General features: G+C 38.9%; 1 protein-coding gene across 1 annotated transcript in view; it reads left to right on the forward strand.

Moving 5' to 3' along the window:
• The window catches only part of NRXN3 (neurexin 3), a 965840-nt gene that overhangs the window by 192884 nt on the left and 754124 nt on the right, over window positions 1-18832 (forward strand). Inside the window, exon 5 of the mRNA XM_009993910.1 lies at window positions 13755-14056. Within this exon, the coding sequence (XP_009992212.1) occupies window positions 13755-14056 (302 nt within the window). The remainder of the gene's footprint in view (window positions 1-13754; window positions 14057-18832) is intronic.

Raw genomic sequence — 18832 nt, forward strand, 5'->3', positions numbered from 1 at the left:
TAGGGAACAGCTTGAAGAGGGACAACACTTCGGTAAAGCAGGGGTTGGACAGTATTTGTGAAAGACATAAAATGCCCCTGGTGTTTAGATTAGAAGAAGAGTCTTTGCTATTTAAAACAAATCAGAACAAACCCCTAAAACCAAACCCACAGAAATCAAGATCCTCCAGGGTGAACTCATCTCGAGGAAAATAACATCAGCACCTTTCTGAACTGAAGGAGAAACACATTTTTCAACAGCAGTTATAACACAAGGGCTGTGTCACATTTCCTGCAGGGAGTTTTGAAAAGTAATTTTTACAACAGCTGGGCTTTGCTTGTAAGAGTAGGAATTACATCAATTCTGACCTTCTAGCAACAGGCTTAGGAAAAAGAACATGAAGTCAGATGGCAGTGTGACCACTGGTATCTGCTGTCTTATATTCAGCAGTATATCTTCACTGATTACCATAAAATTACTCCTAATTTTGATAGGTGCCAGTGGGTTCAGATTTCGGCTTATAGTACTGAAGAGAAACACTGATTTAGCTGTTGTTTTTTATTGTTTTTAGTTGATATCCAGGTTTGATAACTTGTAAAAGGCTTTAATAAGGTTGTGCTACCCAGTAGCTTGAACTAATCAAAACATCTGGGGTCATTCTTGGTGCTGTCACATCAAGATATGAGAGTAATTTCGTCGATGATATGAAGTTACTAATTTTGAATGAACAGATAGAACAGCTGATAGAAAATCTGTTATTCTAAATAGCGTAGATACTGTCAGAAAATTATTAAAATAGGTGAGCTGATAACTATTTTAAAAGATTGACAGTATATACTAACGGTTAATTTTTATTGCTCTGAAATAAATGCATACAATATATGTATATAAAAAGACCATTGTGGAAATAGCCCAGAAACAATTAAAATTCTGTAACTTTTTCAGTTAAATGTAAAAAACTTTCACTATTTGCTCTTGAAATTTGCTATATGTTGGATTTTATCTTCAAGCATGTTGGTGGCATGCAGCTATTACAGAAAATCATGTCAGTGAAGAGGGACTTTAGAAAATGATTGCACGTGAATGTTTTGCCCAAGTCTCATGTCAAGCTGGCAGCAGAGCTGAGAACATGCAGATTTTTTTTCTGAGCCTTTCCTGGCCAGCAAGCCCTTTGGACAACTGAGTAGATCATCCACTTTATGTTTAGGTGCTTATGCCTCCCAAGAGTAGCAGTCTCCTGCTTACCTGGGACTTGAAGAGTTACGCTTTTCATCGAATGAGCCTCCTTGTCATTATTAGAAGAGACTACTTGATTGGTTTTATTATTTTAGAGGTTCCTAGCTTGGGTTAATGACAATATTTACCTATGTGCTGGTAGGAGCTAGTCCCACAAAAGCAGAGGTACAGGATAGCTGGGTGGTATGATACTTGTCTTCATCTCCTCTGCTCTATGTGCTTTTGCTTCCTAGTAAGGAACTTTGCTTCTCCTATCAGCTTTCCATATATTTATACAGACGTATTTATTTGTGCCTGGGCTTGATGTCATTATACACTTCACAAGAATGTTCCCTCTCCTCTGCTTTCTTTTCTTGTTTTACATCGGCTTTGTTTCTGCACATAGCTTTGCTACAGCCAAGCTGTAAAGAAGGTAATGAAGTGCGTGGGTGGCAAAATAAGGTGGAATCAAACCCTTGTATAGCTGTTCTCTGTCATTTTTATGTGCATCACTCTCTCCCTTCTGTCTGTAGTGTTGTCTCTAACAGTCTAGAGTCTTTCCTTCCTTCAGCTTTATGTTTTCAGCATTGTATTAATTGTTTATCATGTGCAGGCTTTTCAGCAGCATGCAGTGGGAAAGGTCAGCTGTCAGAAACAGGCCTGTCCACAACTGATAAGGCATCCGAGAGATTGGATTTGACTCATTAACCACCTTCCCCGCAGACATGGCGTCTGCTCTGCCGCAGAAAAAAACCTAGAACAGGAAGGAAAAAAGCCCAGGATGGAGTTGGAGCATGCACCAGAATCCCTGGCACACCTTCCTGCTCGCCCCACATGCAGTGTGGAGCTCGGAACGCTTCCATTATGCCTGCATCCTCAGGCACTGTGGACACTCTGGGGTTGTGTGCATTCACTTCTGTATTTACACCTGGTCAAGACATGTATTCACTTTCTCCGTGTAAACACGTCCGCGTAAGTCTTTATGTGTGGGTGCCCTGAAGTTACATGGGGAAGATGCATTTCATTCCTGCCCTTGTATATGCACTGTAAGGTCTACAAGGATGTTAATTCTACCACATTTTACATTTATGGATGCACAGCCACTCCAAACTGGTTTAGTGTGTTTCTTGCTCTCTGGTACATCATCACACCCGCCTGCTTCCTTTCATGCTGTGACAAAGGGCATATCTATTCTTTATGTGTATATATGGTGTTTGTTCAGATACACTGTATCAGCCTTTCCACAGAAGCACACTGTGCAAGTGTCCAGCTTGAACCTGCACACACATGTCCAGTGTCCTGAAAACACCCATGATCTTGATGCTGTGTAGACATAGCAGAAGCCTAGCTGGTTTCTCATTGCATACAAATGCACACATTTTTGCCCCTAAAAAAATTACTAGCCAAAGCTGCTCTGCCAGCTTGTAACAGTCCCTTGCCTGTGGTTTTACTTTGAGAAGAATCATTGTGCCTCAAATTGGGTTTGGATAGTGCTGCTTCCATAAATGGCCTTAATGGTGTCTCACAATGAGCATAAATGAAGGGCATCAATAGTGTTTGGCAGTGTATTTTGATACCGTGGCAGAACCAGGGCCCCACATATACACATTCTCCAATAATACTAAAGCTGTGAGGAGCTGACGGCACTGCAGTCTCTGTGATACCAGTCTCATGTGCTGCTCTGCCCCACTTTGCATCTCTCTTCCACCTCAGTTTTGCTTTTCACCTTCCTTCGCATCTGCCCTTTTCTGTAGGCATGAGGTTCAATACAGCTCGCTGGTATTGAAAGGCATAATTTTGTGGATCATTATTGTGTTATTACAGTGATTAGCGTTAACTATTTTTCTATTCACGCTTCATGCTGGAAGGATGCCTAAAGGACTCTCTGCTCCACAGCAAGCGTGATGACTGCTGGAAGGTCCCTGCTAACACAAGCACCTCGTAGAGTGCTGCCTCTCTGCTCCTGCCCTTCCAGCCCTTTTACTTGAGACCTTCCACTGGTTTTCTAAAATTGTGCTCATTCAAGGAATAAGGAATTTTTCCTCCTGCTGAGCTCCTTAGATGTGCTTTTGTTCTGAATGCACCTTTCAACTTTCTTTCTCTCAATGTTGGTGTACATCTTTTTTGTTTATTCCTGCAGTTGGTCTTGGAAGACTATCACCAACAGGCCCCATGTTTTTTTCCCAAGCAGGACCAATCTTACTACATATGTAGGGACTACAATAGCTACTTAATGTTCTTCTCTATAATGCTATGGCTTTCTACTAAGGTCAGAAAGTTTGGAGAAGACCTTCTCTTCAGTATGTTAAGGAACAAAAATGCCACAAGTGCATCCTGTTTTATTAGCTGAATGCTAGTGCTCTTAAAACTACACCCAATAATAATCAGGTCTAAATAGTAGCATCAGTATTAAAGTTTGTTATTATCAGTAAAGTTTGTTGTTATCAGTATTAAAGTAAAAGTTAGCATCAGTATTAGTGTTTGGTGTTTTACTTCTTTTTTTTAACAAGCTAGAATAGTAAGGGTAATGCGAAACTAGGGATTGCAACTGGGATACAGATTGCTGCAGAAGGATAGTAAAACTCTCTTAGGTGGTGAATTTAATGTTGCTTTTTGGGATGTGAGTTGCTTCAGTTTGTAAAAAAAGCATGGGCAAAACAATGTATAAAATAATGGCACTTTTGTTCAATGGGGTAGGTAAGATAAAAGCTGGTGAATTAAGAACTTAGCTGTACCCTTGCATGCTCTTACCCTGCTGTACTGCCATACAGAAGGGCAGAGGGGCCAGGTAATAACCCAGCAGAAGAGATACCTCTATGAGAGCAGTGCTGGTGAATATATTAAATTTTGAGTTTGATGTTTGTGGTGCTGTGATGTTCTCTCTCTGGTCAGTTCGCACTTTCCTGAACATTCAATCTGTAAGGAAACATTTCTGTTGGGTGATATGTGAGGAGACCGACATCTTTATGTTTTAGAAAGATGCACCAGGAAAATAAATAAATTGGAAGAAATACAGAGGAAAATAAAAACTTAAGAAAATGCAGCAGCAATGGGAATTGTCCTCACCCGTGTTCAGCAGTGAGGAGTCTAGAGGAATTCTTATGCCCAGAATATCATCATGGTATCTGAGGTCTTGACAAAATTAGAAGCAGCACCTTACTTTCCCTGCATTTTCTGGAGCTGGGAGCAAGAACAGCAAAATTATTCAGAGAAATAAAAAGAAAAAAGTGTACTTTGTTCAACCAAAACAAATTGTGAATTTATATTAATATATAAAATTGTTTCAGGCAAATTATTTTTTAAAAATGGATTTACTCAGCATCATGCATTTAAAAATAAATGTTTCATGCTTTTTGTTGTTTGTGGTTTTTTTTGTTTTGTATGTTTGTTTTTTGTGTTTGTTTGTTTTTTTAATGGAGCTCTAGTTTTTTTAAGAAATATGTTTTCAAGGAAGTGTAAAACAAAATAATTTCATTATCACAGGATTGTTTTTAGTCTGTTTGGCCTGTAGATCAGAACATAAATAACAAGTAGAGGTCTCAGTAGGTGCTGCTACAGTCAGGCTGATACTTGGAGTTTAATGTTTCTTTGCAAATGGCAGAGAATGAAACATAACAGACTGATATTGGTACAGCTATTTGTACTTAACAAACAGTGGAAAATTAGTGGAGAGAAGGATGCCCAGGACATCATGCACACTGCATATAGACTGGATTGGCATGTGCCTTCTTCCCACAGATGTGAAACATTTCTTGTTTTGAAGAGAAGTTTTATTAAAACTCATAGGACATTCTTTTCCCATAGGTCTCAAGGACTTAAGTTATATTTTTCTTATCTTTGTAGTACAGATGGAGGTAGCTGAGGTTAATTAAGTGCCTCGGGTTGAACAGAAAATCAGTGGCAAAGCTGAGGATAAAATGCTCAGGTTCTGACTTCTACACCTGTAGTGTATAATTTAGATCAATTTTGGTGAACAATTTAAAAAATGATGTTACCAACCATATGCTGGAAACTTTTGTAGATATATGTAATCTTATTCATTAATTTTCATTATCGTAGCACTAATACTTTTGTCATCAAAGGACTTAAGCTTTTTTTTTTTTTCTTTTTTTTTTTTCTTTTTTTTGTCATGGTATTGGACCAAATGATGTTGCTGAGTTATTTCTGTAATAAATTGTGCAGATACTTCTTCTGTTTTCTGCTTCCTTCAGAAAAAGAAAGAAAAAATGGGAGTCAGCAGGGAATCTGTGGATCATATTATTGGTGCATCTAGGTGAAATAAATTCTATCTATGCTGAATATGTGGACTAACTAGGAGATTTTCTGTTATACACTGATTATTTTTTTTTTCCTCTTAGATGAAATTTTGTTGAAAAGACAGCAATATTCTGTTGAGTGAAGAAGAGTCTTCCAAGGTTGAGAAGCAAAATAGCTTTTCATTTGTGTGAATTTTCATTTTTTGTAGATGGTATGAACTTCAACTGTGTATTTAATAGGTGCATTCTCTGGAAATGTAAAGCAATCATACTAACAGACTATTATCTCTGTCACTGATATGTGAAAGTGACACAAGGAAACTGCTTTATACATTTTCCACTAGATGGTACGTGTTCGAGGATCCAGAGCGTAGGGGATACTCCCCCTTTCTACTCCCCCTTTCTCTGGGTTGAAGATTCAGTCACTGTCATGCCTCTTCCCTCCCTTTGCTCTCAGTCTTTGCCGTGCAGTGGCCCAAATCCATTACAAGAGTGTAGTCACTTTGCAGCACTGGTTCTGGACCTCTTAGGCATGGTTTGCAGTCCAGGGGTCAGATTCTCCTCTGGGTTGGAGCCAGCCCAAAGAATGTCATCCAAGGATGCAAGCAGCTGTGAGCAGAGGTGGAACCTGAGGCTCTGGAGCTCTCCTGCAGTATCTTTAGAGAAAGCAGTTCTTCATTCTGTTTTCATTAAGGGCTTTGGAGCTCAGGGAAATAATATATTATTCAGGTTTGATTAAAAAAAATAAAACACAAAACAAAACAAACAAAGCCATTGTATTGCCAAGTCTCTGTGATCTCTTCTGGGCTTAAATTTGAGGACCTTTTAATAATCATTTTCCTTTGCAAGCAGAGGGTAATGTGTAAAGCAGCAGATAAGGGAGGAGAGGGCACGACTCATGCCAGGCACTTGATGTTCTCTGGTATATGTTACTGCTTCCTTTGTTGTTACTGGTGAGATTAAAGAGCTTTTTGGTTAAGAGCACTGACTGTTGATTGCATCTCTCCATTGTTTTGGGCTTCTAGGCTGATGTTGCTCTTTGCATCTCCAAAACATGATGAGAGATGTTGTCCTCCATTGATTCTTACCTACACAATTTCTGATGTTGCTGTGAATCTTCTCTGCTTCCAAGTTACAAATTATATAGATAAAGTAAGTGAGAATGAGGGGCCTGAGGACATGATAAGTGACACTATTTCTGGAAAATCTAACATTACCCAGAATGGTTTAAAGCTAGTAAGCATTTGGAAAACTACTCTTTTTACTGTGGGACTTCAGCTCAGCACTTAATCTTTCTCCATTAGAAGATTTTTTTGTGCTTTAATAGGGTTTGTTTTTTTTTAACAGCAAAAATTCTTCTTTTTTCTTCTGTAAATTTATTTCCATAGTTTTCTTGAAGTTAGAAGAGGTAATCTTTTTATAAGGTTTTATCAATGCAATCAGTTCAGTCATCTCATTATGACATTAAGATGACTTAGATGTTCTTATGTTGCAGTTTATGGAGTATAAATGCAGTATATGATATGACTCCCAATGGTTCCATAGATCAGTATCACTGTTGGTGATGCTTAGAAGGTACTTCAAGCATAGGAGAATGTTTTGCACACTATTTCTTATGTACCTGAATAATTAAATACACTCTGTATGAATTTTCAAACTAGTATTTGCTTCTGACTGTTGAAAGCATGGAAGAGTGTACGTAAGGGAGAAAGCATAGGACCTTATGAGAGAGTTTGGTTGGTGGTGTCACTGATTCAATCAAGTGGTGTGAAGAATGATCAGACTAGGAAATAAAGAACTATTTGGATGTATTGTTTTTCCTACCCAAAGGCTAGAAAGGAGGAATGCAACAAGGATTTGGACAGTTTAATGGACAAGGCAGTAATCTGCTATTTAGCTGTTACTGGAGACAGTCACTGTGGCTGCAACTGCTATCTCATGTCACCATCTCGTTAAAATGACAGCCTGGTTGTTACTAAACTATCCAGCTTTGTTTTAGTAACCTGAATCTGGGTGAGCTGCTTTGACTGCTCCTGAGGGCTTTCATTAGAGTTTCAGCATTCAGTCACTGGACAACTCTTTTAGAAGGTGATAGAAATAGTTCACCTTTTTTGTCCTTAAGAGGTCTTGCCTGACTGATTTTCTGTGACATTTGATATACAGCTTCTCCTCCCATAACCTCTGAGGGAACACCAGATACTTGGGAAAATGACTTGGAACATAAATTGTTCGTTGTTCTGTAATGTTGTTGAGGATCGTAGCTATTATACATGATTCCCAGGACAACTCTTCTGTCCAGAGGAGAATTACATTCTGACCATGAACAGAGTTCATAGGGAGTTTGTCCCAATTGGGGTTCTGCCCCAGCCTTTGGGAGGTGATGCCTAGATCTCTCATGGCTCATCATCCACTTCAGCTTCTATTTCCCACTTAGTTCTTGTAGTTTATATGTAGAATTTATTCTTTACAGACTCTGTTACGACTCTGATTAAAGATTTTCTTATAGTTTAGTTAGAATTTCAAAGCTTTAAGTCTGTTGTTTATGGTGTAAGAATAGTATAGAAAGGAGGCAAAGATACATGCACAGGCATAAAGACATGTAGTCATGTCTGTACCCAGCTGTACAGCGAGAAAGCAGAAATACCTGTTAATTTCAGCAGTACAGGAAGACTGCCACAAAATTACTTTCCAGAAACACCAATTTCAATTGGACTTGCTAGGATGATGCTGTTAGCCAGTTATTGCATCGGAAATAAATTAGGTAGTTTCCTTGTGTTAAATATCATGCTGCTCTAAGCAGAGCTGATGCCCAAGTTCAGTAAGTTCATAGCCACTGAGTACCACAGCTCTGCTGTAAATTACTGATTTCACCAGCATGTCCTCAGATGAGGATGGCCGATCATTCAAGCAGCAGGACTAATGCCAATAATGAGAATTTAGGACTTTTTTTTTTTTTAAACTTTATTACACTTACACCTTCTGCATAGCTGTATTTTATAACAATCTGTTATATCCTTATTGCACTAACTTAACTCTCTATTCAGAATACCTTTTGAGTACACTGATACTTTTCCCTCTGTATTCTGGACTCGTGGAGAGATTGATGGGGTTTTTTGATTTGTTTGTTTTTATGTGCCATGGGGGATGCCAGTCCTCTATTTCAAGAACAGCTCTGTACTCAGTGGCCAACTCTGGAAGCAGGTTGTTGTTTTTTTTTTTTCCCCAAGACAAACTCCATACCTGCAAGATTTTCTGAAGTTATAGAGAACTGTTAAATGGCAGAGAGAAAAGGTTCCTGTAAATACTGTTTTCTTTGTTGACCTCTGTTTGAGAAAAGGTCAAGGGAGTACCCAGCTGTTCTGCTGCCTCCATTATTAATGCACACTGCTTTGGCTGAGAAGTCTGATGCTTGACAGTGTTCTACCATTCCTAGATTATCAGACAGCACCAGCTCTTCTGTGTGAAGTGTGGCAAACCCTTCAGATAAGACAAATCCCAATGAATACTGGAGTGTTTATTATTCTGAAGCAGTGCAGAGAGTTTGCTTTTCTCACTGGCAGAAGACACCCTCCAATGTTGGCTGCAAACCAAACAACAGTGAGTTAGGTACTGCCTAACAGTACATGTATAATGGAGTGGGTTTTAACAGAACGTGAGAGGGTGAGAAGCTGATTTTTGTTTTTAAGAGAAATACTTTGAGTTTTCTTCAGGAAACTTCAAAAAAGTCACTGTACATTTCAGATTTTTCTAAATATTTCCTAACTGTATCTGAGGCCAGAAATCCTTTTAAATGAGATACTGCTTCATGACTCTGGGCAGAATCAGTGCTTCTGGGTTTTGCTGCTTTCAGCTTCATAGTCATAAAATATTCATTGTCAGACATCATCCAAAACTTTGGAGGCTTCTTTGCTCCACACTTTTTGCTGGGGTGACTTTGTGGAAGGGCTGGATTAAAAATAGGAGGTTGGTTTCCTTCCACAAATATATGAGAACCTGTGGAATGAGCCCAGAATGGGGAACTGGGAGGTCTTGAACTCAAATGCCTCCTCTACTTCTCGTGGTGACCGTGAGTAAATTCATTAAATGTCATTAAAATGACAAGGTTTCTGTACTTCTTAGTGATGCTGTGAATTCTCAATATTTGAATCCTCTTTTGTAGAAAGAGCTTTGACAGGAACACATAGCAACAGATTTGCACATAAAAACTGAAGCTGAAATTACTATCTGGCTCTCCTGAACAGGCAGTATAGCCATACACAGTATGGAAAGATCCTGTCATTACCTCTCCTGGGATCCAGAGACTCAGCAAGCTCTGTGATTTCTGCAAGGATGAGAAGAGCTAGGAATTGGCTTAGCTGGTTGCTGGCCATGCTTCTGTTTCTGTTCTTACTATCAGCCTAAAGTATGTACTGATAGCTGATTTGAGGATCTGAGCAGGTATGGATATGAGATTTGTCAAACTGGCTTTGCTGTGGGGTGGTGGTGGTGGTAAGTGCTCAATGTACTTGCTGTGCCTGTTAGTGATTAGTCAGAAAAGGTTAACATTTTCCCACTTCTCAAAGTGCTGGATGGCTCCATTCATTCAAGGAAAAGGTCTGGGTTGGTCAGTTTGAAGATCTCAAGTTTTGCTGCTGCTCTGGTAATTTCTGTGAGGCTTTGAATATGTCAAGGACTTAAGTCTGAATGTGTAGTTTTGTGCAGCTCTCAGATCTCTTCAAATCCCAGCTGTTGCAGAGAATTTTGTTATGTGAATGTGTTAGAAAATAAACAATGGGTTTAGATTAATACTGTCAAGTGAAATGGCAGATATAATTGCCATAATAAGTTAACATGTGTTAACTTGCTTTCAAATTCTGATTTTTGTAAGTCTGTCTAGTATTAACTGCGTTAAAAATTAAATCTTGCAAATCATGCATAAATCAAGAGTTTGCAAACATATTCCAAATGCTGTTTTAAGTAAATGTTATTTTATGAAGTTACAGTGTTACACTTGAACAGTTAGATCACCAATTCAGGTTAGTATCACTTACTATATACAAGGTTTCACATCCCAACAAAGCCAGAATTTTCTCTGTTGCTTCATGTAGCATAAACCAGTGATTCTTGTTCACTTGTTTGGCCTTAAGTTTAGCTACTCTACGTTAACTGTGTTGCTACACCAAGGCTCCTTGGTACATTACCACCCTTTAAAGAATGTGGAAGCCATAAGTATCACAATGTAATTTGTGAAGCCTTCATAAATGTACAGCAGCAGGGGCCAGCTGACAATTAACAAGTATTTCAGAACTCTCTGGTCTTCTACATGTTCCAGGTTATGCCTGAAAGCATATGGAAATATTGTGAGAGCTGCAGCCTACTCAGGGCTTTTTCTCTTCGTGCAGAGAACCTGTATCCCTTTTTGCCCTCCGTGTTCTCTTGGAATTCTGGTAATGTGCTTTATGGTCATAGCCATCACATATGTCAGTGTCCTAACAGGCAGGACAGCATAAAAAGGCTGTGCTTGGTAAAAAGCCCTTAGTGAGACCTGACATAGGCTACTGTGTTGTAGCTTGGAGTAACACACAGTTAAGCTTTTTCAGGGACTGGAGCCTCATTTGTTCACTACAGTCTTTCATGAACCTGGCAAACCAGTCATCCACAAATTCACTGGTAACCTGTTCAGGGATTAGTGGTTGGGAGAATGCAGTTTTACAGAGTATGTAAACCTTGGGAGTTGTGCTTATGAGAAGTGAGGTGGACAGGCATGAATTTGGATTGGCCAGTGAACCCCAGAGAGATTTTAGTGTGTGGTGATCTGTCTTTTTGAATGTCTACCCAGAACAGCCACAAGAGGAAGAAAAAAAACCCCATAACAACATATGAAACAAAAATAGGTGTCATTCTTCCAAGAACAGGAAGGATACAAAAATGGATCATGTCCAGAGTTCTATCTGTGACAAGGGTCAGCAGCAGATGATGCAGTTGTATGTAGAAGTGGGTTGATACCACCTTCTATTAAAATTGGAACAAGTAAGAGTAATATCTCTCCGAGTTTTCTATGTTCTGTTTTGATGATTCTGCAACTGTTGCCTTAAATTACTGTCTAGATTTCTAATCTACTCTTTGCTTTCTCTTTTCTACTGAGTAGACCAGTGAGATTTCATCTAAGTGACTGAGAAAATGTAAATGAGTCCTATTAGTATGTCTTATACTGAGTGAACAGTCATCTCTCTGTGACCTGTTTGATTCCTGCCCTCAGGTGTCAGATAGTTGATGGAATTACTCACAGGTACATAGAGCATTTGTCCAACTTGATTGTAATATGTTCCCTTCCAGTGGATCAGGAGTGACTATGCAGGGTAATTATAATTGTGGAGAGGGTTGTTAAGTGCTTGGTTCTGACTTCCAAATCTGCAGTCAATATCACCCCTCTGTGCTCAGGCTGGTTGAACACTGACACAAGTACATGCTCTCGTTGGTGGTAGTTTAATTTATTCAGAATAGAATCACAAGTCCAAGTAATTTGTGAGGGACCTCCAGAGGCTGTGTAGTCCAACCACTAGCTCAGAGCAGGTGCAGTTAGAGCAGGCAGCTCAGGACTGTGCATAAGCAAGTTTTTCCTATTTCTAAGGACAGAGATTTCACAGTTTTTCTAGGCCATTCCTAGTGTTTGACCATCCTCAAGACAAAACATATTTCCATATAGAAGGAGGATTTATTGTACTCCAGCTTTGTCTGTTGCATTTCACCCTTCTTCTACATACCTCTGAGAAGAATTTGGCCCTGTCTTTATGCTCTCCCCTTAAGTCGTTGCAAAGAGCAATAAGATTTCCCTTGAGTTATCTCTTCTTGAGGCAGAACAAACCCAGCTCTCTCAGCCTCTCTATACACATCACCTATTCCAGCACCTTGTGGATTTTGGTAGCTCTTTGCTGGACTCACTCCAGTATGCTGAAGTCATTTTTATACAGGGAGCTCAATATTGGACAGAATACTCCTGATGTGATCTCACAAGTGTCCATTAGGGGAAGAATCAATTTCCTTGGCCTGTTGGCTGCATTCTTGCCCATAGAAGCCCAGGACATGGCTGGCCTTTGCTGAAAGAGCAAACATTGCTGACTTATGCTCAGCTTCTCTGCTGAGGTCTTCAGGTCTTCTTCTGTAAAGCTGTTTTTGAGCCATGAGCCATTTGGTTTCTAGCCTGTACTGCTGCATGAAAGTAATTTGTCTTACTGCTGGCTCGCAGGGGTGTGTAGACACATGGTTTGTTTGCATAAATACAAACACAAATTATGGCTGCCTTCAAAGTGCCCAGATTTTGTAATGAGTTCATTCTGTGATACCCTCAATCAAGACTGGCAGAGCAGACCTATCACTTGAGGATGATATATGTTCATGTTGCAACACTGGGCTCTTTTGTAACCACTGTTTCATGCTCCAAGGGCACAGATTTTACCATGTAGTTATTTTTCAAGAATGGCTATGACAACCAGTATTTTTCCTTCAGCCTTGTACTAATGAATTCTGGCTAATGTGTATTAGGATTAGTAAATGAGTCAAAATGAAGCAAGAAAATGCTATTAACAGCAATAGCAATAGCACCAGCGCTTGCCTTATGCAGTGGATTGTAAGCAATGATAGCTCGACTGCTTGTACCATCTAGTTATTCATACTTGGACTCGATTTCACAGCTGGAAGTCAGAAAGGTGCTGCAATATAGGGTGGGGAGATCTGTGTAGATTCCATTGTAAGTACCATTTTTCCTTAGATGACACTTGCAGGAATGGACTGCTTGGCCTTTTATTCAGCTGAAAGAAAAAGGCAGCTCTGCCAGGATTATATTCTGATTCTTAATTTGCCTGACAGATGGGTTAAAATAAGTTTAGATTACATTAGTGATGAATCTAAATACTAATCTTTGGGAAGTATTGGTTTCTTTTAGAACAACACATATGTGAAGGTCCTGTTGTAGAATTTTCCATCATTCTCCCCAAAAAAGATGGGAAGTGTCTTAAAGCATTGTCTTTAAATGTACTTTTCCTAGACTTCACTGAGTACTTTTGAATGGTCCCTATGGTGACAGTGCTGCAGTGAAACTGAAAACACAGTGCTGAAATTCTTAGGTATCAAGGACCCTGCAGTTAATTCTCTTGATAGCCATGTTACAGGAGGAGCTGCACTGGGAAGCCATTAGCATGCCATGATATATAGCTGCATAGAACATCATCAGCGCTTTGGGATTGCTTAGAAATTTCATGACAACCTTAAATCTTCTCTTGGCTGACTATTGAACAGTTCTTTTTTTTTTCTTCCCTTTTTTTCCAGCACGAGATGAGAACATGGCCACTTTTCGTGGTTCTGAATACCTTTGCTATGACCTGTCACAAAACCCCATCCAGAGCAGCAGTGATGAGATCACTCTCTCCTTCAAGACCTGGCAACGCAACGGGCTCATTCTGCACACTGGCAAGTCAGCTGACTATGTCAACCTGGCCCTAAAAGATGGTGCGGTCTCCTTGGTCATTAACCTGGGGTCTGGGGCCTTCGAAGCCATTGTGGAGCCAGTCAATGGCAAGTTCAATGACAACGCGTGGCACGACGTTAAGGTGACACGAAACCTGCGGCAGGTAATGCTGATGGGGAGGAAATGCTGGGGAAAATTTTGTTCTGTCTTATTGAGATGGGCAGATAGGAGAGAGTAATGGAGAAATGGGGATGCTCAGTGGAATTGCTAGAGTTGCTCCACCTTTTCTGGATCACAGTATCTTAAGGACAGTGAAAAACCATTAGTTGATGGGAATTTATCCCTGTTGCCATATCCTCATTTCCACTTTCTTTTCTTTTTTTTTTACCACTTTGATTTAATAATAAAAACTTGTGACATAACTTTACTTTCATCACCCTTTCCCTTTTCTCTTTTTCTGTTCTCCTTTTTTTATTTTATTATTTCCTTAAGTATGATTCAATCATATCAGTAATATTCTCATTACATTTAATTACTGTGGGAACAGTCTTTTTCCAACAGCTAATGCTCTACACCCCTATCCTTTGTTCAGTCTTGTTAATTGGTTTAACCATTGCCATGATGTCATAATTCTAATTCTGGAATTCTTTTGGTTTTCCTTTACTTTTTATTTTCTTTTGTGGGTGCATATAAGTGTGCAGGTATGCAGGCTGGTGGGTATGTGTGTAATTATTTTTAATTTATAGCTTTGGAATTAATTGGCTGGGCTCTTTCTGAATCTTCTTGATTCTCTGTTCTTCTTTTTTATTTTCTCCACTTCTTTCTGTAATGAGATTCTACTTTATTTCTTGTGTCTCTGCCTATGAGACTCTTCTGTTGGCTGTGAGGACTGGAAAAGAGGAAGGATCAAAAAAGCCAAGCAATCCCAGATCTATACAGCACCCTACAGTTCCACTTTGGAAAAGTTTTTCTGATTTTACCACTGTAATTTTGCGCATCTGCATGCCACTTTTCTAAGCAAACAATTCTATCAGGTGATGTATTGGGTAGCAAGCTAGTCTTCATATCCTGAAGCCTTCCTTGTGAAATATAAGTTCAGGAATAAGTAACATAAAATTAAATAACCTTGCTCTGAAAGCTGGTGAATATATCAATTTGCTGAAGCCCATCTGCTGCAAAGTAAATGAGGTTTACACTGTGAATAGGAGCTATTTGGTATTTTGCTGATTGGTGGAGGCAGCAGAAATATCTTGTAAACTAAGATTTTAAAATCAATTTTCAAAGGAAAACAGAGATCTTTTCTTTTGCTCATTGATGTGAATATTAACACAACCCTTAATAGTTTTATTTAAGTTCATACAATGTCATTTGCTGAGAAAACACCCTTTGTGGTAACATTTTACAGTAACTAAGATTAAGTTTATCAGCGAGTATAGGAATGTCTGTACCAAGGATCAGAAACTGTTTCTACTAGTAGATGTCAGTGGATAATTTATCTGTTATGGAGGATTCACATTTTATTTTTAAATATTTGTATTTGGGACTGAAGATGCTTGTCTTTCCCATGTGAATCCCTGCATTTCTACATGCCCAGGATGTCTGGGTCTTTGATGAAAAATCTGTCATCAAACCTCTATGAGACTGCAGGGTTCTTACTCATGGTCTGTTTTCAATAGTTTATATGCAGATGCAAATTTAATTTCTTATGCATTGGATGGGCCTTAATGATGCTATTTCATTCAAATGTTCCCATCAGTCTGGTAGATGGAGATGCACCAACTGGTTGACATTTCTCAGTCTGGAAGAGTCAGAATATATGGCTTTATTTTATGTGGATTTTTATGTTTAGATGATCTTAGAATCGCTGGTTTCTGGATATCTTGGTATACCTGTCTGGCACGTTAACTGTACTTTTACTTTTTGTCAGAAGATGGTTTTCAGAGTGAAAATTTGCCTGAAACAAAATGCATCCTTGTTTGTGCCTGTCTTGGTTTGAATCTTGAAAAAGCAGAAACTGAGGGAGGTCTACAGGCAGAACTGTGGATGAAAAGTTCTCACTATATTTTCTTGATCTTTCAGCTAGTGATTTTTAATTTATTTTCTGGGTCCATGGTGAAACGGAAAAATGTCTATGACTGTTTGTCTTTTATTAGTCTAGGACAGTGCTTTGGTGATTATTAGAAAGCAAGTGAGTCCCTTGCCAGACAAGGAGCACCACAGGTTTTGAATCCTAAAGGGACCACCTTGAATGGGGAAGACAAAGGATGTTTTAACAAGATTTTTGTGCTCTTTCCAAAGAAAGGCCAGTCTTAACATGAAATTAAAAATAAGTAGCAGAGATGACTCGGAGTCTGTTTCTATGGATAGGCATCACAGAATTCAATTCAACCTGTAAATATCAATAAGACTTTTTTTTTTTTTTTTGTTAAGTCATCTTTTCTCTGGATGCTTCCATTTTAACTTCTGGTCAAGTTTAGTGTCAAAATTAAGCTATTGACCCAGAACCTACAGCTGCCCATAAAATGAAACTGATGAGGCCATGAGGAGAAGCAATCCTGCTAGTCCTGAAAGTTGTCATCCCAAAATTATTGGTAAGTTTAACCACAGATTTCAATAAGGAGGAACCTTGAATACTGCAGCCTTCATGTCAGGTCCTCTGCATTCTTTACTTTTAATTAATATTAGTAGGGATGAAGAAGTCTGAAAGCCCTTCAATCTTCAAGATAAAGAGCTTGGAAAAGATTGAAAACTTGAATGACCAATAACTTATTAATACCTGCTATGGACAGTTTTCAGGATATAACTAAGAATGGTCACTCTATAAATGACCTTATAAATGCTTCATTTAAGGACAACAATAAAATTATAAAGATGCCATTCTAAATAAAGTCCAGGATGAAAGACTTTTGTTTTTCTCCATTCTGACAGCAGCTTCCAGCAGCTTATATCTCCTGGTTTTGTCTGTGTGTACATGAGGGTGAATTTCTCTGTCTTTAGAATACTTAACCATTTTTCAGGCAGGCTATGCACCTGTGAAGTCCTTTGATATCTTAATATAGAAGATGTAATAGAGGACAAAGATTATTTATTGTTTATGAAAGTATACATTTTGCCCTTTATTGCATCCAGTATAATTTTGTATATCCTAAAAATTTTTGCACTGAAGAAATTATCTGCCAGAAACTTTCCTGCCATAAATTCCACTGTAAGGTTGCAGCATAATATAGGTCAGTTGGAAGTCTTATTTCTGGCTGTGCTCATGTTTCCTCAAAAAACCCCCACCCCAAAACCAACCAAACAACCCTAATGAAAAACAGTGCACCTGAATATTGAAGCTCTATAAGGAAATCAGCAGCCATCTTGAAATTGTTTGAAAAGGTTGTACTGGAGATAGATATATTTCTCTTTAAAATGAATTTTAAATTTGTAAAAATTTATTAAAAATATAAAAATTTAGACATTTCAAGAATATAATAAAAGATAAAGCAATTCTAGGCAGATAGGCTACCAGCAGCTTCTTTCCTCTTTCTTTCCTTTACCAGCAGCAGTCTTTCCTCTGCTCTTTTTTGGGGTTGGGAGAAGGCGGCGGAGGATTTGCATAATTTTTTGGCTGTTCCTAGAATTACAGCATAACTGTAAATAGCTGGACTTTTGCCCAGTACTTTTTGGAATTGTTAACTGTTTTGTACCTAAGCTAGAAGAGTACTAAGAACTGCCTTTTTATTTTTTTTTTTAAGATCAAATAAATATCACTACAGTTAATCTCCTTAGACACAAACAAAGTGAACCCACAGATTCCCTTGAGTACTGATTGTTAATGTCAAAGCAAATCTTCTTGTTTATCTATCTTATTATTTCCATTCAAACTAAGCCCTCTTTCTGCTTGTGAGAAACCTTTGCTAGAAATAGGATCATGGCTGCATTTCACCAGGACTTTCAGAGCAAATTTAGGGCAGTGTGGTCTGGTGGGAGGAGCAGGAGAAGGAGAGGAGACTGAAGGTCAGGCTTCTCACATCTGTCTTCAGCTCTGCTACTAACACTGTCTCGTTTTTACCATGCTCTCTCCCCCTCCCATCCCATACTCCCAACTTGTTGTTTATAAAAACAGATTTACTAACACAGCATATCATGGAGAATGAGACTTCCTTGATTACTCAGGATTTTGTGCTGGGTGTACCCAAGTAAAGAATATTATTTTGTTTCCACAGACAAATAAAATAGACTTGTGACATTATGTTCAGTGCCACAAAGTTTTCACAAACTTATTTCCTTTGTCAATGCACAACCCTCTGAAATTTGCAAGCAGATAGTTTTTACATGAAGCAGCAAGCACAGATCTTGTTTGTGAAATTTAGGATCATTCTTTCCAACTTCAGTAACACTGAAACAAGGACTTGGAGTCTCCACAGGCTGCACTTCCCTATTAACACTGAAGCTACTAATAATGAAAAATCTACTGTAAAGATCTTGAGTTTCCCAGCTGCTGAAAAGCAAGCAAGAAACAATGTGTAGGCTCAAACAGTTGGCATCTGTGTGTGTTGGGAGGATTTACAAAGCATCTGCAAAGTTCTGCTAAGCCCGACTGACTGGTGAATTCTCCTAGATGCAGCCTAACAGGGGAGACACTAAATCTTGTTAATATTCTGTCTTCAACCTTCAGACAAGCAACACAATTCTTTCAACACGTTTCTTCCTACAGTAGAGGAGGTTCAACTCCTATACTCCTGGATGATGTAAGTGAACTACAGGCAAACAGCCAAGCACAGATATTTTTGTGTGCTTCTCCTGGAGGTCACAAACTCACCTGCTGTAAAGAAACCTGCAGATTGGGAAACTTGGGAAGAAGAGTCAGAGTCTTGGACATCTTTAGCCTCCAACCGAAGGATATATTGTCCTCTGCAACACTTGAGGGTAGTGGGCTTGGAACGGGAGCAGGAAT

The sequence above is a fragment of the Chaetura pelagica genome, unplaced genomic scaffold (genome assembly GCF_000747805.2).
Source record: "Chaetura pelagica isolate M959 unplaced genomic scaffold, ChaPel_1.0 scaffold11, whole genome shotgun sequence".
Lineage (NCBI taxonomy): Eukaryota > Metazoa > Chordata > Aves > Apodiformes > Apodidae > Chaetura > Chaetura pelagica.